The sequence below is a fragment of the Haematobia irritans genome, chromosome 5 (assembly GCF_050003625.1).
Source record: "Haematobia irritans isolate KBUSLIRL chromosome 5, ASM5000362v1, whole genome shotgun sequence".
NCBI lineage: Eukaryota > Metazoa > Arthropoda > Insecta > Diptera > Muscidae > Haematobia > Haematobia irritans.
The window spans coordinates 69,251,067-69,268,920 of NC_134401.1; the positions used below are offsets into that span (position 1 = coordinate 69,251,067).

General features: G+C 34.2%; 1 protein-coding gene across 1 annotated transcript in view; it reads right to left on the bottom strand.

Annotated features, from left to right (window-relative positions):
* Positions 1-885: 885 nt before the first annotated feature.
* LOC142239786 (activator of 90 kDa heat shock protein ATPase homolog 2) overlaps positions 886-17,854 on the bottom strand; it is a 71,465-nt gene continuing 54,496 nt past the window's right edge. The window contains exons 3-4 of the mRNA XM_075311554.1: positions 1,549-1,684; positions 886-1,059 (exon numbers count right to left, since the gene is read on the bottom strand). Of these exons, the coding sequence (XP_075167669.1) occupies positions 886-1,059; positions 1,549-1,684 (310 nt within the window). The remainder of the gene's footprint in view (positions 1,060-1,548; positions 1,685-17,854) is intronic.

Sequence of the window (17,854 nt, forward strand, 5' to 3'; positions counted from 1 at the left end):
TACCCTTATTATATATTAACGCTAGAAACGTAAGACAAACAAATTATACTCTGAAATACATTTGAAATATATAGCAGAAACTCTGTTCCATTACTCACAAAAAAAGACTCCCAAAGAGGCTTATTTCATCAAGCTTGTTGCTGGGGTAGTATTTCGTCAAGCTTGTTGCTGTTAATCTGCCATGGCCACATATATCCCCTTTACCGCACTGGAAATTATTCTCACAAAATTTAATAAGTAACATAAAACAGCAAAAGAATGAATAAAGAAAACATGGTGGTCAAAGTCTACGGTTATATAAATATTTGAACTCAAGCAAAGCTCAAAATTATTTAAATGAAAAGTACTCATACGAAAAGGTTGTATGGATTTTTAAAGCTCGTAGTGGAATGATTCCTCGTGGGTATAACAAATTTGATACTAACGCACAGAACAAAACATGTAAGCTATGCAATACGCGTGATATTGTGACTCTTCAACATTTCTTGGGAATATGTCCTGTCCTCAGAGAATATAGAACTGTCATATTTGGGAAACCAACGGTGTGCATGGAGGAAGTTATAAAAATACTTGACAAACTAGTAAACTATCTACAAATATGCTGTAAATATAGGCAATTTTTGATTAATGAATATCATTAATTAAAAACTGGACTTATAATATTAATATGCTATGCGACTGACGTAGTGTTTCTTTACATATTACAAGTCGGTGTTTGCAATTTTTATCTTAAACTAGGTTTACGAGTGAGGAAAGAACTTCTGCTCAGTTGGATGATTATCTGAGTTCATGTCCAGAAAAATCTATGATGGACATTTGAATAGGTCGTCGTTCGGTTGGTTTAGATTCTTGTTCTTGGTGACTTGGATTTTGAACTAGGCTAATTTACGAATGATGTATGGACGAAGGTCGGCTATCATCGCATAAAGTTGACAATGTGATGCGATCACGATGTCGATTAGACTTAACATTGTTGGTAGTTAAAGTCATGAGTTTCTGCTGTGAGAAGTTTTGTATAGGCAAAGTCGTAGGTCGTGGTAGAGCGGTGTTATTTGTGGACTGTATATTTTTTGGTTGTAGTGTGGACGATCGTTGATGCACTATGCTTATCTATGTCTCAATATTTCTTGGCAGGATTGTTTTTATAAAAATTTCCACAATTTTCACTAATATTTTTGCCGATGCTAGCCTTGAACGGGTAATACCTTTAGGAGGAACCGTTTTTGGAAACAAGTTCACTTATAGATTAAAATTGTGTTTTTTGTTTGTAATGTCACTAACTTGATTTCAAATTATTTTGCTTGAATCTATTTCAATTATTTATTTTAATGAAATGTCACAAAATTTTACCTTTTTTACTTCGGTAATCTGACCTGATCATTAGAGGCCAAAAATTAATTTTTAATATTAAAATATTTAAATTTATAATCCAGAACTCGACTTCTCCGTATTTTGAAAACAAAATTAGATTTTAGAACAGTCCCAATTAGATGTTTCCAAATGTCCGTTTTAAAGAACGTCAATATACATGAAATTAACAATTCTTACCTGCTCTTCTAGTTCAATTAAAACGTTTGAATAGTGTCCTGAAGGCCATGTTTTCAATCGCCATCGTAGTGATAATTTTTTTTCCGGTTGAAGTTCATCAAATATACCGTGAACATTTCCTCCGTACAAATGAAACCTGAAAAACAATATAATGGTAACTTAAAATTTCTACGAATGCGCAAACTATATGTTTTTAATTGTAAATTATTTGAACAAGAATACAATAAGACTACATGGATGGCAAATGCAAGAGGCAATGTATGAGACCTCCAAAGCATATACAGAAATTATCGCTTATAGTCCACACTAGAGATGTGGACGTGAGTAATAGTTTACTCACGCACGATATTGTTTGGTAGGACTCACGCACACTCACGAAGCGAAAATTTGTACTACGCACGAAATTGTCGTAACTCACGAAAAATACCGTGACTCACGACAAATATCGTGACTCACGAAAAATGTCGTGACTCACGAACAATTTTTTGAGTAATTTGCCTTAGCGACGTGCCTGAAAACATGAGCGTTATTAAAATCGAGTGCGTTATTACACTCTCCACATCCAAGGTGTCACTAAAATTGTAAATGAGTTTAACTCTTGCAGCCTATTTCTGCTATCCGAATTCTAGTCTTCGTTCGCATACAAAACGAAAAACAGCTGATTTTGGATTCTCTAAGTGGTGTCTAAACGAAATTCGAAACGAAAGTCAATGCGAACGAAGACGTAACGTAAGCTCTAAAATTGGGTTTCTCTAACTCGATTCGTTCGCATTTTGACGAACTGAAATGTCAAAACCACTCACTTGGTAAAGACCTTTCGTTTTGTGGAAAAAGACATTTATAAATAGGAAAAACTTAATAATTGATAAATTGATTAAAGCTTTTATTGTAAATATGTGATAAAAGTTAATTATATCGATCTATTTTTTCTTTATAACTGCCATAGATACCGTCTAACACGAACAAACACTCATTAAAAGGAGAACTGAACTGTAATTATTTTAGAAATATGGAAATACAAATCCTTATCTCTCTACGCGGGCTAATTTGTTAAAAAAAATCATTGAGCTAAACCAAATATCAGAAGCGGGAAAAATTTGCCAAAAGAACGGCGATGCCAGATTGAATTTTATGGAAAATAATTTTTAAAATGTATGGATATTCTTCAGGAAATTTAAATAAATGAGATCTGGTAATGCTAGCATTTGACAGTAACGTAAGCCATGCGAACGAACGAAAGGAAGATATAGAAACCCAAATCTGGACGAAAGTGACTGACTACGTTCGTTCGCAATTGATTTCGTTCGGATATCTGAAATAGGCTGTTATGCGCTTTACAAACTATCAGTTATTCCGGACGGAATGTCGGTGTTTGTAAAGAATCTTACAGTGTGTCGGATCGATACGACTTGTCGGCGATGACTAAATAATCGGTAAATGTGTTATCGATCCCATAAACATGCAGCAGTATCGATTATGCCTTCGGACTTAACTTATAATGTGCACAATATATGGGATATGTTCGAGCAGTGCACGAGCACTGTTGTCCAGAATAGCTGATAGTCTGTAAAGCGCATTAAGCGTTTTGTTGGTGAGCGGGATTTTTTTCGTGATAATCGTGATAATTCGTGATAATGATAATATTTTCGTGACTCACGCTCACGCACGACATTTGGGTTTGTTAATCACGCACACTCACGCCGTTGGCATGAGCGTGACTCACGCATGAGCCACGAAAATTTTCGTGAGTCACGACAATTTCGTGTCACGTGCACACCTCTAGTCCACACCCATAGATGCACAACTTTTTTGAAGAATGTGTGAAATTCAATAGTTAAGCGAATTCTTTTATATGCCACTTTATATAACGGTTTTCGCACATTTAAATATATATATATCTATTAAAGGAATAACAAATATATTTACAGTGTATTTCTAATATCCGAATTCTGCTGTTCGTTCGCATACAAAACGAAAATCAGCTGATTTCGGTTTCTCTAAGCTCTATCTAAACGACAAGTGAGACGAAAAACAATGCGAACGAAAACGAAACGTTACCACTAAAATTGGGTTTCTCTAACTCCATTGGTTCGCATTTTGTCGATCAGAAATGTTAAATCCAGTCACTTTGCACAAACCTTTCGTTTTGTGGAAAAATGCATTCATAATTAAGAATAAACTTAATAATTGATAAATGTATTAACGCTTTTAGAGCACATATGTGATAAAAGTGGTTTATATCGATATATTTTTCTTAATATAACCGCCATACAGGCCGTTTAAGGGAAAGTCTAAAAAGAACAATCACATATATTTCGAATGAAACAGTCATTAAAAGGAGAACCGAACTCTAATTATTGTAGAAATATAGAAATACGTATACATATCTCTCTACGCGGGGAGAATAATTTTTAAAATGTATGGGCCTTTTTCCAGTAATTGAAATAATTGAGATCTGGTTATGTTAGCATTTGACAGTAACGTAAGCCATGCGAACGAACGAAAGGAAGTTAGAGAAACCCAAATCTAGAGGAAAGGGAGTGACTACCGTTCGTTCGCAATTGCTTTCGTTCGGATATCATAAATGGTAGCATTTGACAGTCGTAAGCCATGCGAACGAACGAAAGGAAGTTAGAGAAACCCAAATCTAGACGAAAGTGAGTGACTACCGTTCGTTCGCAATTGCTTTTGTTCGGATATCAGAAATAGGCTGTTAAATCAATGAGATACGTTTTCAAGAAAGCAAAATTACTTCAATTACACAAGGGAACAATGGTTCTGTTGATTAAGAACTGAATATCGTTATTAAGGTTATTTGGATCGGTGAATCCAAACCTGCACTTGGTTTTTTTCTATCAGCTCGATTTTTCGAGATGTACCATTATGTTAAAAATTAAGGCACTTCCGCTACATATATTGGAATAACTTGAAAACTGTTCACCATATTAAATTTTAAAAAATCCGAAAATCCCAAACAATATTATCTTTAAGCCGTCTTTTCATTGGTTTTCATTTTTCCAAGTATTTTTAGACATATCGTTCAAGTTTTGAAAAAAAAAATTGAAATGTTTAACAAAAAAAATGTTCTTTAAAAAGTCCTAAAAAATAAAAATGGGACAAAACTCACAGTTTTGGTCCAGAAACAGCTAGTTAAACATTTTTCGAATAAAATTAGCTTTGTTTGATTACAATCGGTGCCCAACTTTTGATTTTGTTCACGATTTACTGAATTGATTACTTACTTTCTAATGGATTGAATTGATTACTTGTAAGTAATAAGTTAGTTTTTTATGGTTAGTTAAGTTAGTTTTTATGGCCGTGCTTACATTGTTTTTAAATTTTCCCAAGTCGTTTTAGAGATATCGTCATTTGGATCATACTCCTTGTTTTGAGAAACCACTGTGCAAGCAAAATTGCCCAATATTACCAATATAAATGCTCGTTTGACTCCAGAAGAATTAGATAATATGGATGATTCAGATCTTGTCGTTCGCCTTGATTATGTCGAAAATTTACATTCTGGTTTCGATCAGGCCATTGTATCCCTCGAAGAAAGTGGCGAAAGTGATGTGGACCACTCCATTCGTTCAGAATTTGTAACATCCTTCTTCGCAGTCAAAGCGAAAATTAAGCGTATGTTAAATACAAGTCGTAGCGCTCCATGCCATCCCCCATCATCAACATTTCGGCAATTTTCGTTGGGTGAACCCCAATTGTACGTAGAAGCAGATTATCTGAGCTAAAACTTCCCCAGTTCAGCGGCGCATATACTGATTGGCCCGATTTCTTTGCCATGTTTACCACTGTGGTAGCTAATGAAATGGAAATTACAAAACTAGAAAAATTCCGGCATCTCCGTCCATGTTTATTTGGATCTGCGCTGGATGCAATTCCATCTTTGGAAACATCGGGCGCAAGCTACGACGATGCTATAAAATTGTTAAAAATAGATTTGATAACTTGCTTCTTAACTTTCAGGCACATATTAAAGACATATTTGCACTTAAGCCTGCTACCAAGGTTTCTGCCTCAAGTCTTCGACAACTAAGCGACAAACTGAACGCACATATGAGGGCTCATGGAACAATGTGCAAGAAAGATGAAATAGCGGACGGACTTCTGATTTATTTTGTGACTTCAAAGCTCAAAAAAGATCAGCTGCCAACATGGTCATCTATGACAAACTGTCTTGACAAACGGTGTCGAATGCTCGTAAATCTGGAACACTCATCATTATTGAAAGTACCCACTCAAATGGTAAATAAAAAATCTAATAACATTCGAAGTTCACTTGTGACACTGGAAATGCATTCCAAATTTTCAACTTTTGTGACGGCAAGAATAATTTAATTACAAATTATCCCATCAATGTTACTAAACCAGGAACATCTGAAGAATAAAAAAAGTACATCGTCATTTAGATCATACTCCTTTTATCCCATCGATGTTACTAAACCAAGAACATCTGCACAATAAACAAATTCATCGTCTTCGGAAAAGAATGAAAGTAAGTTTTTTTTCATAAAGGAACAATAAAATTTATAGGCGTTATTAGTTTGCTACTGCAACCATAAACATAATATAATCTGTTTTTATTACTTATTTTTTTTTTAATTCTTAGAATCACAAAAAAGTAACTTTTTACATACAAACACTTACACATTAGACAATGTTATGTTTGTATGGAAATCGCGATTTATATCAATTCAGTAAATCGTGAACAAAATCAAAAGATGTGCACCGATTATAACGAAATAAAGCTCGTTTTATTCGAAATATATTTAACTAACTGTTTCTGGACCAAAACTGTGATTTTTATCCATTTTTAAGTTTTAGGAATTTTTAATTAACAAAATTTTTGTTGTTTTTTTGTTAAATATTTGATTTTTTCAAAACTTGAATGATATCTCTAAACATACTTGGAAAATTGAAAAACAATGTAAGCACCCCTTAAAGAGAATATTGTTTGGGATTTTCGATTTTTGTTTAATTTAATATGGTTAACCGTTTTCAAGTTATTCCAATATATGTATACACCTAATTGATTTGATGATTTCCAATTGAAATGTTAGGAAATGATTAAGTTCTTTTTTCACTATTTTTTTACAATTTCACAGTGTACACAATTCCGGTTTGTCACATAAATCTGTGGCACATCACTTTTGCAGACATTGCCGAATATATTTTATTGAATGACAATTCATCTGAAAAACTGAAATTATTTTATAGCAAAAGCAAATACGATTAATTCAAATTATAATTTTTTGTAATGTGCGCTGTATGTAAAAAAGATTTTCCCGCTTTTTCGTTGAAATTTTTCTTGAAGTTTCTATATCTATAAACCTTTGCAACGAATGCAAAACCGTGGAAATCGGTTCGTACGTTCTGGACTAGCATCAGAGATGGCGCTATAAGTAAAAAAAAAATTCCCGCGTTTCCGTTGAAACTTTTCTGATATAAAAAGTAGGTTTTTCTAGAATATGGGCTGAATAGATCAATTGTATCCATAACTAAATTCCAGTCGGCCCAGATTTTGTATATGGAGATAATTACTTGAGAAATCTCCATATACAACCGATGTCCTTGGAAGCTGTAATTTTAAATTAAACCTCTGCCAACGTGCCATCTGAGCCGGTCTTTAGGGAGATTTTTTGTTTCATCAAAGCCACTCGAAATTCTTTACATTAAATTAATGGCCTCTAATGTCCATAACTGATAGACCATTTATAAATCGATGTTTCACCATTTTAGAACTCTACATTAAAATGTAGAGTTCTTTACATACCTGAAATGCTGAGATTTGTCGTCGAGTCGTATCAAAATTTAAAATTAGGTTCTTTAGAACATATAAACACATATGACAAAATAGAATACTAATACCGGTGTATTTAATATCTATACCGTTAAAATGAGATTTAGGTACACCATGTGGAGTCGACTCCGTAGTCGGTGTCAAGGCTAATAAGAAATGCTGGAGTCCAGCAAAATTGACTCGACTCCACAGCCCTGATACTAACCCTCAAATACCCAATCCCGCCTTCAGGCGGGCTTCGTTAAATCAGGAAGCTTTTAGTAAAACACATCTTAAGACAACAAAGATGGGTAAAATAAAAACCCAGCAAAAAAGCGTCGTCAAACAAGTAATGAAAATGTTCTTTTTGGATACGGAAGTGGTGCAAAATTGACGCAAAAGCGATGAATTTAACATGGGCTTGTCAGAGGACGGAAGTCCTCCATTCCAACAGCCGGTGCACTGAGTTTGCATCACTTCTTTAGGTGTGATCCGAATTCAATGTTTTGGATGTAAATTAAAAAATTCTATTATATTTTGTCAAATAAATAATTTTTATAATTTTTTATAATTGTTGTTGTTTTTGATTTCAGCTTAAAACCATGCATTGACTAAACTACAAGTGTAGCTTAACCAACAAAGGGAAATAATGTTTGTCAAATTTATTTGGGCCCTATAATTTTTTTTCTATAATTTTTATGGATTCTAACGCTTGTCTGAAACGTTTGACCTCAAATATTTTCAAAAATTCACAATTTTTTCAGATTGGACTTAGATTTTTTTCGGCAAAATTTATATAATGAGTACCTTTTTATAAATTCTTATACTGTTTTTAACAAATTTGAAACAAAAAAAGTTAAAATTACCCATTAAAATATAAAAAAAAACATGTTTTTAAAAATTAAATGAAAAGAACTTCCTGTGTAGTTAAAATAAAGAACATCATTGGGAGTAGATCTTCTGGAAGTGCTTTTAAAGTTGTGCCTTTGGAATAACTTCCAAATTTTTTTGCTGGGAAGATAACTTAAACTGTCCAAAAGGCTTTTCGGCATATACTGAATTTTACCGTATAATTTTAAATCCAAAAGTCCAAAGATGGTTACAAAAACAGGGAGAATATAATTTTAAAATCAAATACATTAAAGGAAAGGAAAATAAAATAGCGGACTTCATGAGTAGAAAAAACGGTACAATCGGATAAATATTCACCCTTATTCCTGAAGTCGCCCTCGCCGTCGCTTTTTGTCGTCTGTCGCTTTTAAGTCATCTCGTCATTCATTTGGTATTCCTGCGAAGTGGCGACGGCGACGACGACGATTACTTTTTGTACCAATTACAATACTCGGTAATTACCCTTATTCCTGAAGTCGCCCTCGCTCTCTCCGTCGCTTTTTGTCGTCTGTCGCTTTTAAGTCGTCTCGTCATTCATTTGGTATTCCTGTGAAGTGGCGACGGCGAGACGACGATTACATTTTGTACCAATTACAATACTCGGTAATAAAAGGCCGATATCACTAGAAAACAATCAGCTGATGTGCAAAAAATTAATTTTAATTTTTTCGGTTTAAAATATTTTTATTTGTGACGCAATTCTGTGCCGGCAAATCAAGAAAAAATATTTAATTTGACGCGGGAAAAAATGTGGATATATATTCAAGGACAGTAAAAGCTTCCAAAACTATAAAAATGGCGACGACGCTGAGATCAATGGCACAAGGATCATCGTGAAAGAAAACAATCAGCTGATGTGCAAAATTGAATTTTAATTATTTGCTTTAAAAATAATAAATGATAAATTTGACTCGGGAAATGATTTACATTATCTAAGTTTGGTGCTAAATAAAATACATTGGCCTTGAAGAGTTTCTAAAATAAAAATAAAATCAAAATCAACACGTTTACTTTAATTGTGCAGTTTTCTTTTCTATGATGTGAATGTGATGACCATAATTACTATATATACAGATCAATGTGGTATAAATAGCTCATTTTTATGTCAATAGATTTGTTATGGTGGTCAGCTCAGAACATGAGTTCCTCAAAGAGTGGAAGCTGGAATAAATACTTGAACAGTATAGATTTTTTTTAATAATAGTTACAGCTTTTCTACCATTTGTTACAAATTTTCTCTAAAGTTCAAAGGCATTAAACTACAAATCATTTGTTCCAACCGGTTTTAAATCGGTGGAGTCAGTCTAGCTCATCTAATGGCTGATCTCTAGTTCCTTTTATTCCCATTTTTTGTAATTGTTGAAGATTAGTCACTTACCTCTTACCAATTTCCATTTATTAAATTTATTTTTCAATTATTCCATTAATAAAGTCTAAAAAACTTCTTCAAAAATTAAACACTAAACTCGTCGCTGGTAAATTTAAAGGCGACAAAAAGCGACAGCATGAAACCGATTTTCTTCGATAGCAGAATATATCGACGAACGGAATACCAATTAGTGGCGACTGACGAAAAGCGACAAAAAGCGACGGCGAGGGCGACTTCAGGAATAAGGGTGAAATGATAAATTTGAGTGGGGAAATGATTTAGATATCTACATTAGGACAATAACAACATCCGGCATATACAATTGGAACGACGTTGACATTATGTGTCCAAGGATCATTCAAAGTTCGACACAATTGTTACCTAAGTTTGGTGCTAAATAAAATACATTGGCCTTGAAGGATTTCTATTAAAAATAATCAAATCAACACGTTTACTTTAATTGTACAGTGTTCTTTTCTATGATTTGAATGTGATGACCATAACTGCTATATATACTGATTTTTCCAATTTTTTTGTAATTGTTGAAGATTAGTCACTTTACCTCTTACCAATTTCCATTTTTTACATTTATTTTTCAATTGTTCGATTAATAAAGTCTAAAAAACTTCTTCAAAAATTAAACACTAAACTCGTCGCTGGTAAATTTAAAGGCGACAAAAAGCGACGATGTTGGCGACAAAAAGTGACACCAGGAATACCGATGTTCTTCGATAGCAGAATATATCGACGAACGGAATACCAATTAGTGGCGACTGACGAAAAGCGACAAAAAGCGACGGCGAGGGCGACTTCAGGAATAAGGGTGATTAGCTGTAGAAGATACTCAAGGCAATCATGATAATTTCAGTGCATCCGCCACTATGCATTCGCAAGAATCGGATCAAAATTATCCTTTTCTGATTTTAGCAGCAGAAGTCAACAGATTCAGAACGCAAATCATATCAACCGATAATAAAACACAAGATCTTCAATGTATAAACAATAATAAGAAAATTTCCATTAAATCTAATGATATTGAAAACAATTATGGACGAATAGGATTTTTTACCGAATTGTCTGATCATCTTTACAACAAAGTACAATTAAGACTTATAGAACTTTGGAACAAATTTAAAATTTGCTAGATGTAGTTTTTAGGGGGAAAGATATTGAAAGCGAAGAATAATTATACAAACAAATCGGCAAATATCATAGAAAAGAAACTGGACATTCAGGTATAAATGAAAACTTTGAAGGCATAAAAACAAAATTATACTACAAAAATTTAAATCATTTCATACAAAAATACATAAATAATTGTGACATTTTCAACAAAGCAAAGTACAGTAGGTCGCCAATTAAACCTAAGTTTGCAATAACGGAAACCCCTTCAGATTCAAATGAAATAATCCACATGGACGTTTATACAAATAAAAGGCATAGCTTTCTAAATTTCATTGATAAATTTTCTAAATACGCTACAGTATTATACCTAGAAGATAAGAACAGCAAAACACTAGTAGAACAAATGGAATGTATTTTTCTCTTAGATCCAAACCGAAGAAATTCGTAACAGACAATGAATTAAACTCAATATAAAGGAATTATTTAGAACAGAAAATATAGAAGTGCATTTCACCAAACCTTATTGTTGGTGTGGTGAAATGATATAGAAAGACTACACAACACATTATCGGAAAAATTTAGAACCTTAGAAGCACAAAAACCAGATTTGTCAACTCAAGAAAGAATTTTTAAATGCATTGAGTGGTATAATAATTCCATACACACAACCACCAAAGAAAGACTCATGGACATTAGAAGGTAAAGTAGATAAAAATATTAGTAGATTAAAAACCGCGAAAGAAAAAATCATCACAAAGAGGAATGAAAATAGAGAGTACATAACACAAACTGATCATGAAGGATATGTAAAAATTACAAAGCTTTAAGAAGACATAAATACTAACCAAGATACAAAAAACTTCTACTCAAAAATATACACCCTTCTAATATTAAACGAAAAACTAAATTTGCAGGCCAATTGGATGCTACTATCCCCAATCTTTATAATGATGCTTCTATCAGTAATGGGAATACTAACGATCCAACTAATCAACAATAACAACAATGGGTATGTCGAAATAAAACTAGACGAAGTACAACTTGTCAAAAACCATACCATTATTTTACATATAATAGACTTAAAAGAAATTGAAAACACTTAGAAAACATAGAAACGGGAATAGAACAAACAAAAATATTGTCAAACAAAAATTTTTTTAAACAAAATTAAATAGAGTCAAAGCCAAATTTTACACTATACAAGTACACTGAACCAAAAGTGGTTTAGCAAACATCCTAGGTTCAGGTTTGAAGTGGATAGCTGGCACAATGGATGGTGAAGATAGGTCCAACATCGAAACTCACCTTCAAAATAGATCAAAATAACCACAATCTTATTGAAGGATTTAACAAAAACATACTTATAAATACTAATTTGCATAAAACTATTAAAATGTTACAAAATACTATAGACGATCAAATAATCAAATTAATCAAAGAATTTAGATAGACTCAATTCCATCGATAAGAATAACAACAATGTTTTATCTCAAACTTTGTATGTAGATACCCTGCTAAAAATTAAAATTTTATCTGGTCAAATTGAACACATCCAAAATAATATAGTAGCAGCTAACAATAACATAATGATTAATAATATGTTTACAATACAAGAAATTGAATCCCTCGACGTAAACTTTTTTAAACTTCAGTATACAAAATTGGTTGTAGCAAAATATAAAGAAAATCAAATATTATTTATCCTTCAAGTTCCTAATAAAACTGTATTTTCAAAGATATCATTTATTACTCCAATAAAATATAAAAACAATTTCGAAATAACTTTAAAGGCACAACGTATAGTATATTATAATTGTTGGATATTCTAATGCCTTTCAATCGAAATAAAAAGTCTTTATTTCAAATTTGTCGCGTGCTTTTATTTAATGGAGATGTGCACAAAGACTGACTAATAAAGAGTAACAGGTAATAAAAAAAGTACAAAAAGAGAACAAAAGGATAAACGACAAAAAGAGAGATAAATGTCACGACAGGGTTGTCGTATTCGAAATACTTCGCATATTCCAACACCTCCCCTCGAAGTAATGAGAATGACTTCATTGACCATCGGCTTTGGTCATACCCAAGGCTGCTATACATTTGTTGTGCTTCGTCACACTCAACCCCTTCGTAAGGACATCTGCTGGCATATCTTCTGTTGGCATATACTCAATATCGATCTCTCCATCTTGAAGTTTCTGCTTTATATAGTGATGTCTAACATCGATATGTTTGGTTTGCGAATGGAACCCAAAATTGGTAGCAAGTTGCTGAGCGCTTTGACTATCGTTATATAGCTTCACGGAATCACATTGCGATCCGATCTCGACCAAAAACTGCTTCAGGTAAGAAGCTTCCTTTGCTGCTTCCGAAAGCGCCAAGTATTCTGATTCTGTGCTGGAGAGGGATACTGTCCTCTGCTTTCGAGCTTCCCAGCATACAGCTGCACCAGACATTAGAAACGAAAAACCGGAATATGAGCGCCTATCTACCATATTCGATCCCCAGTCTGCATCAACAACGCCATAAAGTTGTTTTTCATCGAAACGGTATAACAATCCATAATCAATAGTTCCTTTGATGTACCACAAGACACGTTTGGCAGCTTGCCAATGACTTTCGTCATAATTGTTGTTAAATTGGCTCAAAAAGTTTACCGAAAAAGCTATATCCGGTCGCGTGTTAACCGCTAGATACATCAAACCACCAATAAGATTTTGGTACGGGTATGTTCTCATTAATTCCTCATCAGGGACTTTGGGCTTTTCAAGATTACAATTCGCCACTAAAGGGGATTGTGCTGCTTTGCAATCGGACATACCGTATCTCTCTAGCAATGACTTTGCATATTCACGCTGACCTAAGAATATCTTTCTGTTTGGTAGGTCTTGCTGGAACTCAATACCCAAGCATCTGCTTACTGGTCCTAGGTCTTTCATCTCAAATGTTGTTGATAAAGACTTCTTCACATTGTTGATCCAAGACTTATTATTTGAAGCGATTAACAGGTCATTTACAAACAGGGTTCTTACACGTATTTATGCCGTCTAGCCATTTTTTAGCAATGGCCTTCACCCGTTGTGATTTCGATCTACTTGATCCTATGATTCCGCCTTCCATTACTTTTTGAAGAACTGTTGTTAATCCTTCAGGAATCTCCATGAATACGCCTTCAGTAATTTCGCCGTTCAAATAGGCAGTGACGACGTCCATCTGATGGATTTCAAGACTCATCTTCGCTGATAACGCTGCGACTAAGCGTATCGATGTCTGACGTACCACTGGTGAGTATGTTTCGAAGAAATCCTCCCCTGGACGTTGGGAGCACCCCTTGGCAACCAATCTGGCTTTCGTTTTGTTGTTGGCTTTTGTACTGAATACGAAACGATTCCCTATGATTTTGCGATCATCTGGCCTTTCGACTATCTCCCAGGTATTATTCAACAGTTGAGCCACATATTCATCTTCCACGGCCTGGAGCCATAAATTTGCATCTTCTCAATTCAGTCGCTCTTCGACTGTTGTTGTAGTGGTATCCAGATTTGCCAAATTGCAGTCCTCGAAGCCTTTAAAATCAGAATCAAAGTCACCCTCGCTCAAGTTGTCTGTTAAATTCATTCCTTTTTGACTATTTTCCAGTGATACTTCCATCTCATTTGCATCATCATCGGCGTCCTCGAAAATATCCTCGTATTCAGTTTTGAAATACATTTCCTTTAAAAATCTTACATCACGGCTTATTATGATGTGTCGCTTCTTTGGTGACCATAGCCTGTATGATTTCGCCTCATTTGAATAGCCTACTAGTACACATAATTCAGACTTAGAATTGAATTTTCCTTTCGAATTGTCTTTCACCAAAACATATGCTTTTGTACCAAACGGTTGGATATGTTTCATAGAAGGTTTCCTTCCATTCCATAAAGTGTAGGGTATTTCCCCATCCAAAGATTTCGTTGGGCACCGGTTGCGAATATAAGAGGCGGTGTTGATTGCCTCGGCCCAAAATGATGATGGTGCGCCTGCATGCCTCATCATGCATCTCGCCATTTCAAGAACCGTTCTATTTTTGCGTTCAGAAACTCCATTCTGTTGTGGGGTATAAGGGGCACTCAGCCTTCTTCGAATTCCACACATCTGCAAATACTCATCAAACTCATTATTACAATACTCACGTCCATTGTCGGATTGTAATGCTTTTATCTTTTTGCCTGTAAATGTCTCAGCTGCATTTTTAAATTTCTTAAAAACTTCCAACACGTCCGACTTCTGTTTGAGTACAAATACTTCACAATATCGTGAGTAATCATCCGTGAAAGTTACAAAGTATTTCGCCGAAGAATGAGATGCCACCCTCATTGGCCCACAAACATCGCTGTGAACGATTTCCAACAAATCGTTTGCTCGTTCTGACTTTGCTTTGGGTAATGGTTTTCTTGTCTGCTTCTCCGTTATGCAAACTTCACAAGGTGACAATTTTTCCGACGAACCAAAATCCATACCTTGCACCAAATTCTCCTTCACCATCAAATACATATCTCGTTCATTAAGGTGACCCGTTAGTTTTGCGATAGATAGTAAATTCGCTCTCAATTCTGGCACATAATAAACTTCTTGTACATTTATTCGCTCTTCCTTGCCTCTCTCACTCACACACACTTTGACATTTCCTATTCCCACTATGTCTGTTGTGTCTTTACTCGCCAAATTCAACGTTTTTTGTATTCCTTTGAAATTCGTGAATTTCTCCTTTTCCGAGCTCATATCTGTGATTTTCATCGCATTCTCTACTGTATTGTGCATTGCTTTTTCTACGCCTTCACTTGATTGCTTTGACTTGCATTCTTTGGCAAAGTGCCCAGGCTTTCCGCACTTAAAACAACGTCCATGCTTCTTCTTGTCCTTATTGACATTCTTCTTTGAATCTTCATTTTTCTTACTGCGCTGCCCATATTTTGAATTTTTAACGTATAAAGCGTTATGTTCACCTCTGTCTTCTTTTGCCTTCTTTGCTTGGTCTTCTTCTAGAATTTTCACCCTTAGTAACTCGTCTCTTGTTTCTAAGGCACATCTGAACGTCTCACAAGATTCTGGCAAGCTATACAGCAATAAAATCGTCAAAAGATCGTCACCAACTGTAACATTTATTTCTTTTAACTTCGCTACAGCATCAAAGAAATCATTTAAATGTTCTCGAACCTTTTCGCCGTTTTTCATTTTGGTCAATGCGTTGCCTTCCGCGCTGCGCTGGTCCTTTTGACTGGAAAGTTGACTCCAATTTTGTCCACATTTCCGCTGACGTCGTACACTCAGTAATCAGCCCCAACTCCGATGGCGTTACAGACAATGTTATGTCGGCGCATTCCTTTTGATCCATTTCCTTCCATTTCGAACGTTCATCCGTCTGCGTCTCAGGAGGGATCGGCTTTGTTCCACTGACGTAGCCCCATAGGTCATTCTTGATAAGAATCGCCTTCATTTGCAGCTTCCATGTGTCGTAATTCTCGGCGCTCAATGGCTGTATACGCACGGTAACTCCACTCATTTCTGCAAATTCTAATTATCCTTGTCCGAGTAAAACTTTCGAATTAAAATAATTCCGATTAATTGACAAACGTATTTAATGAAACCGCGATGGGCATTCTGGGCCCATAACCTGTTGGATATTCTAATGCCATTCAATCGAAATAAAAAGTCTTTATTTCAAATTAGTCGCGTGCTTTTATTTAATGGAATTCAAAAGACAAGTTAACTCGTTGAGATGTGCACAAAGACTGACTAATAAAGAGTAACAGGCAATAAAAAAAAGTACAAAAAGAGAACAAAAGGATAAACGACAAAATGAGAGATAAATGTCACGTCAGGGTTGTCGTATTCGAAATACTTCGCATATTCCAACAATAATAATTGTCAATACCAATATAGTAAAACAAATGATATAAATTTACTGAACAAATCGAATCTTTATATGTTTATTAAAAATAAAAAATACCGAAGAAGAAATAATTGAAATCGAGCAAAAATCTTGAATAATGCAAAACTATCAAGCAATTGTGATGACAGAAATATTACACTCATGGATGATTATTTGATAAGTTTCCGTAATTGTGAAATACAAATAAATGAATTAACACTTGACACTAGACAGCTTATCTACGTATGAAAGACGTATGTGTTTTTTTAAGTTTTTCGCTCTCCCTCGTTACACAAAAATAAAAGTTTAGCCAAAAACGTGTTTAAATGATAAGGATTTGTATATAGAATCGGTGTAAGTACAAAAATTTAAAACAAAAATTCACAAAATTTGTCCACGTAATGACAAACTATTATACGTCCCACAGACGTATGATTAGCTTATCCGTAACTTTAAGTAGGATAAGCTTTCTAGGGTTAAGAATTATGATATATCATTTAAAGATAGCTTTATCAAAACTCCCGATATACCATTGAGCAAGAGCATAAAAACATTAACTATTGATGAAATAGTACTTCAGGAAATAAATAATGTATAGCAAATAGAAGATCTAAAGAACCATAAAACAATACATTATAGTTGCATAATTTCAAACACTACCATTATATGTTTGTTAATTATTAGAATAATAACTACTGTAATTTGCATTAAAAAAAATTCTAAATTCAAACTTAAAATTTAGGAGAATTTTCCATCATGGGAAGGAGGAGTAACGTCTACCCAGTTGGCAATACCCTCAAACCAACAACACCTCCAATAAGAATTAATTTCAAAGAATAAAAAAATTGCAAAATAAAAATTATGCCAACCAAGTCATTGAACCATTGTAATTCAAACCCTCATTTCACAATACAAATTAAAAATTAAATTAAAGAATAACACTTATCACTAAAGTCTTTGATCCTTTGTAATTCTAAACTTCACTTCCACACATAATACAAATTAATGTTAACGAATATCGCTTGGCATAAAAATCTGAAGTTGAAAATTCAAAACTCAGCAATATTAAAAAAATATAATATTTCTAAGTTCTTATACACTAAGATTGTAAACACCAAAGAATAAAATACGTCAGTTGATAAAGTCATTGGACTCGGTTCGACACTAAACTCGCCCGTGTTCCGTCCTTCTATATAAAAACCCATCCATTATTTTT